This window comes from Vollenhovia emeryi, unplaced genomic scaffold (assembly GCF_000949405.1).
Source record: "Vollenhovia emeryi isolate VEMERY1.0 unplaced genomic scaffold, V.emery_V1.0 DF947085.1, whole genome shotgun sequence".
Taxonomy (NCBI): domain Eukaryota; kingdom Metazoa; phylum Arthropoda; class Insecta; order Hymenoptera; family Formicidae; genus Vollenhovia; species Vollenhovia emeryi.
Genome location: NW_011959281.1, coordinates 1 through 1,752, shown reverse-complemented (window position 1 = coordinate 1,752; position 1,752 = coordinate 1). Strand labels below are relative to the sequence as shown.

Sequence of the window (1,752 nt, the reverse complement as noted above, 5' to 3'; positions counted from 1 at the left end):
AAAAAAATATTTTTTTAAATGTAAAATAAATATTTTTTACATGAGAAAAAGGGGACTTATCCCATTATTTAAATGTTTTTTTTAATGTTTCAAAAAATGTTTTTCAAACATTTAAAAAAATATTTTTTAAACATCATTTTGTTGATTGGGCAGGTGCAGCGTGCATTGAAAAAGAGCACATCGTGAGAAAAATGACAGGTTGCTGCGTCAACGGATGCAATAATCGTACTGAAAAAGGCTTTAGAGTATTTTGTACACCAACAGGCGAAAGAAATAAAGCACGACGTGACGAATGGATACGACTAATTGGACGAGACACATTGCCTAAAAAGGCTTATGTTTGTGAGGTATGATTAATAAATTATAATTGCGTGGAAAACAATATCTTGTATTTATAAATATTACATAAATGTTACAGGTGCATTTTGATAGCGAACAGTTCGAAAGCCAACGAACAGATGGAAGGAAATTGCTTCGCCAAAATGCAAAACCAAACCTTTTGGAAAAACACACTAGAGAATGCCGAGCAGCTAGATTTACCAGAAGCTACAAAACCAGAAAATGCCGAGCAGCTAGATTTACCAGAAGCTACAAAACCAGAAAATGCCGAGCAGCTCGATCTACCAGAAGCTACAATACATTCGAATGAAGTGGAAAATATAGAATCTTGTAAGTTTACACAATACAATAATATCCATATGTAAATGATCGTACATATATACTATAATGTGATTTACTTTTATTTAAACGAATATTTATAGATAAAGATGTGGAGATAACGGCATATACCACAGCAAGCAATGTGAAAGAATCACAGCATTGCACAAACACGGCAAGAATCACTGCATCAAACTGTAAAACATATGATGAAAAATATGTTACTAAGTTGAGGAAAACGTTGAAGAAGATGGTGCAGCGAAACAAAATTATGAAAAGAAAATTGCGAGAAAAAGATGCGAGGTTAAAAAAGATCTTCAATGACGATAATATTGATGAGGAATTATGGGATGAACCATTATATTCGCCATTAATTGGAAACGAAGATAGCCTTAATGATGTAACGCAAAACTCTCTATACCACTTAATAGGTGCCTTATTATGTAAAATAAAAAAAATTTCAAACATTGCGATAAATGTTTCAACGTTCTTCTTGCAGATTGTCACGATGCTAATAATAACCTAAGCTATTACACAACATTACGACAGTATAAGAATAACGTTTTACTTTTTCCAACCACTGATGTATTTAATATTATGTATAAGTGCGAGTTATCATTTCGAAAAAACGAGACAAAAATACTGTCAAATTTATTACCAGTTACCGAATTTGTTGATGCATTTTTAAGCAATAATCCAACATTATCGATTCCGTCGTGCCATAATATAATGACTAAATTGATTAAAACTTTTGTTACAGCACGAATTCACTTTTCTTTAAAAAAAAACCATCTTAACGAGGCAAATGCCAACAATAGTCGTAGCGTTGCCATGAAATTATCTGTAACAAATGTTAGGTGTTATACTAATAAAAAAAGTAACAAACATTTATTGTTTTTCCTTATTTACACAATGTATTCATATACATATAGACGTTTTGAAAGAACCGCGTGTGGTTGGAATAAAAATGGCGGACCATTGCGGTACTTTATCTATCCAGTGACTTTAATTGATGGTGAGACGAGTGAGGGGTGAGAGATTTGTCACCTCCTCCTCCGCGACCATAGTGTAAGGATTACATGGTGTGCTTAATTG

The 1,752-nt window shown here is 32.8% G+C and overlaps 1 protein-coding gene across 2 annotated transcripts; it reads left to right on the top strand.

The window, feature by feature from the left end:
- Positions 1-262: 262 nt before the first annotated feature.
- LOC105558745 lies at positions 263-1,544 on the top strand. 2 transcript variants are annotated; one of them, XM_012006628.1, is made up of 4 exons: positions 263-347; positions 419-669; positions 762-1,057; positions 1,157-1,544. In XM_012006628.1, exons 1-4 carry the CDS (start codon positions 337-339, stop codon positions 1,181-1,183), a joined length of 585 nt encoding a protein of 194 aa, XP_011862018.1. In that variant the 5' UTR covers positions 263-336; the 3' UTR covers positions 1,184-1,544. The 2 variants fall into 2 exon arrangements, with proteins under 2 accessions (XP_011862018.1, XP_011862010.1); XM_012006620.1 differs by having other exon boundaries at positions 762-1,544.
- Positions 1,545-1,752: the final 208 nt, after the last annotated feature.

Coding starts and splice junctions, on each gene's coding strand:
- LOC105558745 (XM_012006620.1), top strand. Junction 670..761: donor AGTGGAAAATATAGAATCTT/GTAAGTTTACAC, acceptor GAATATTTATAG/ATAAAGATGTGGAGATAACG.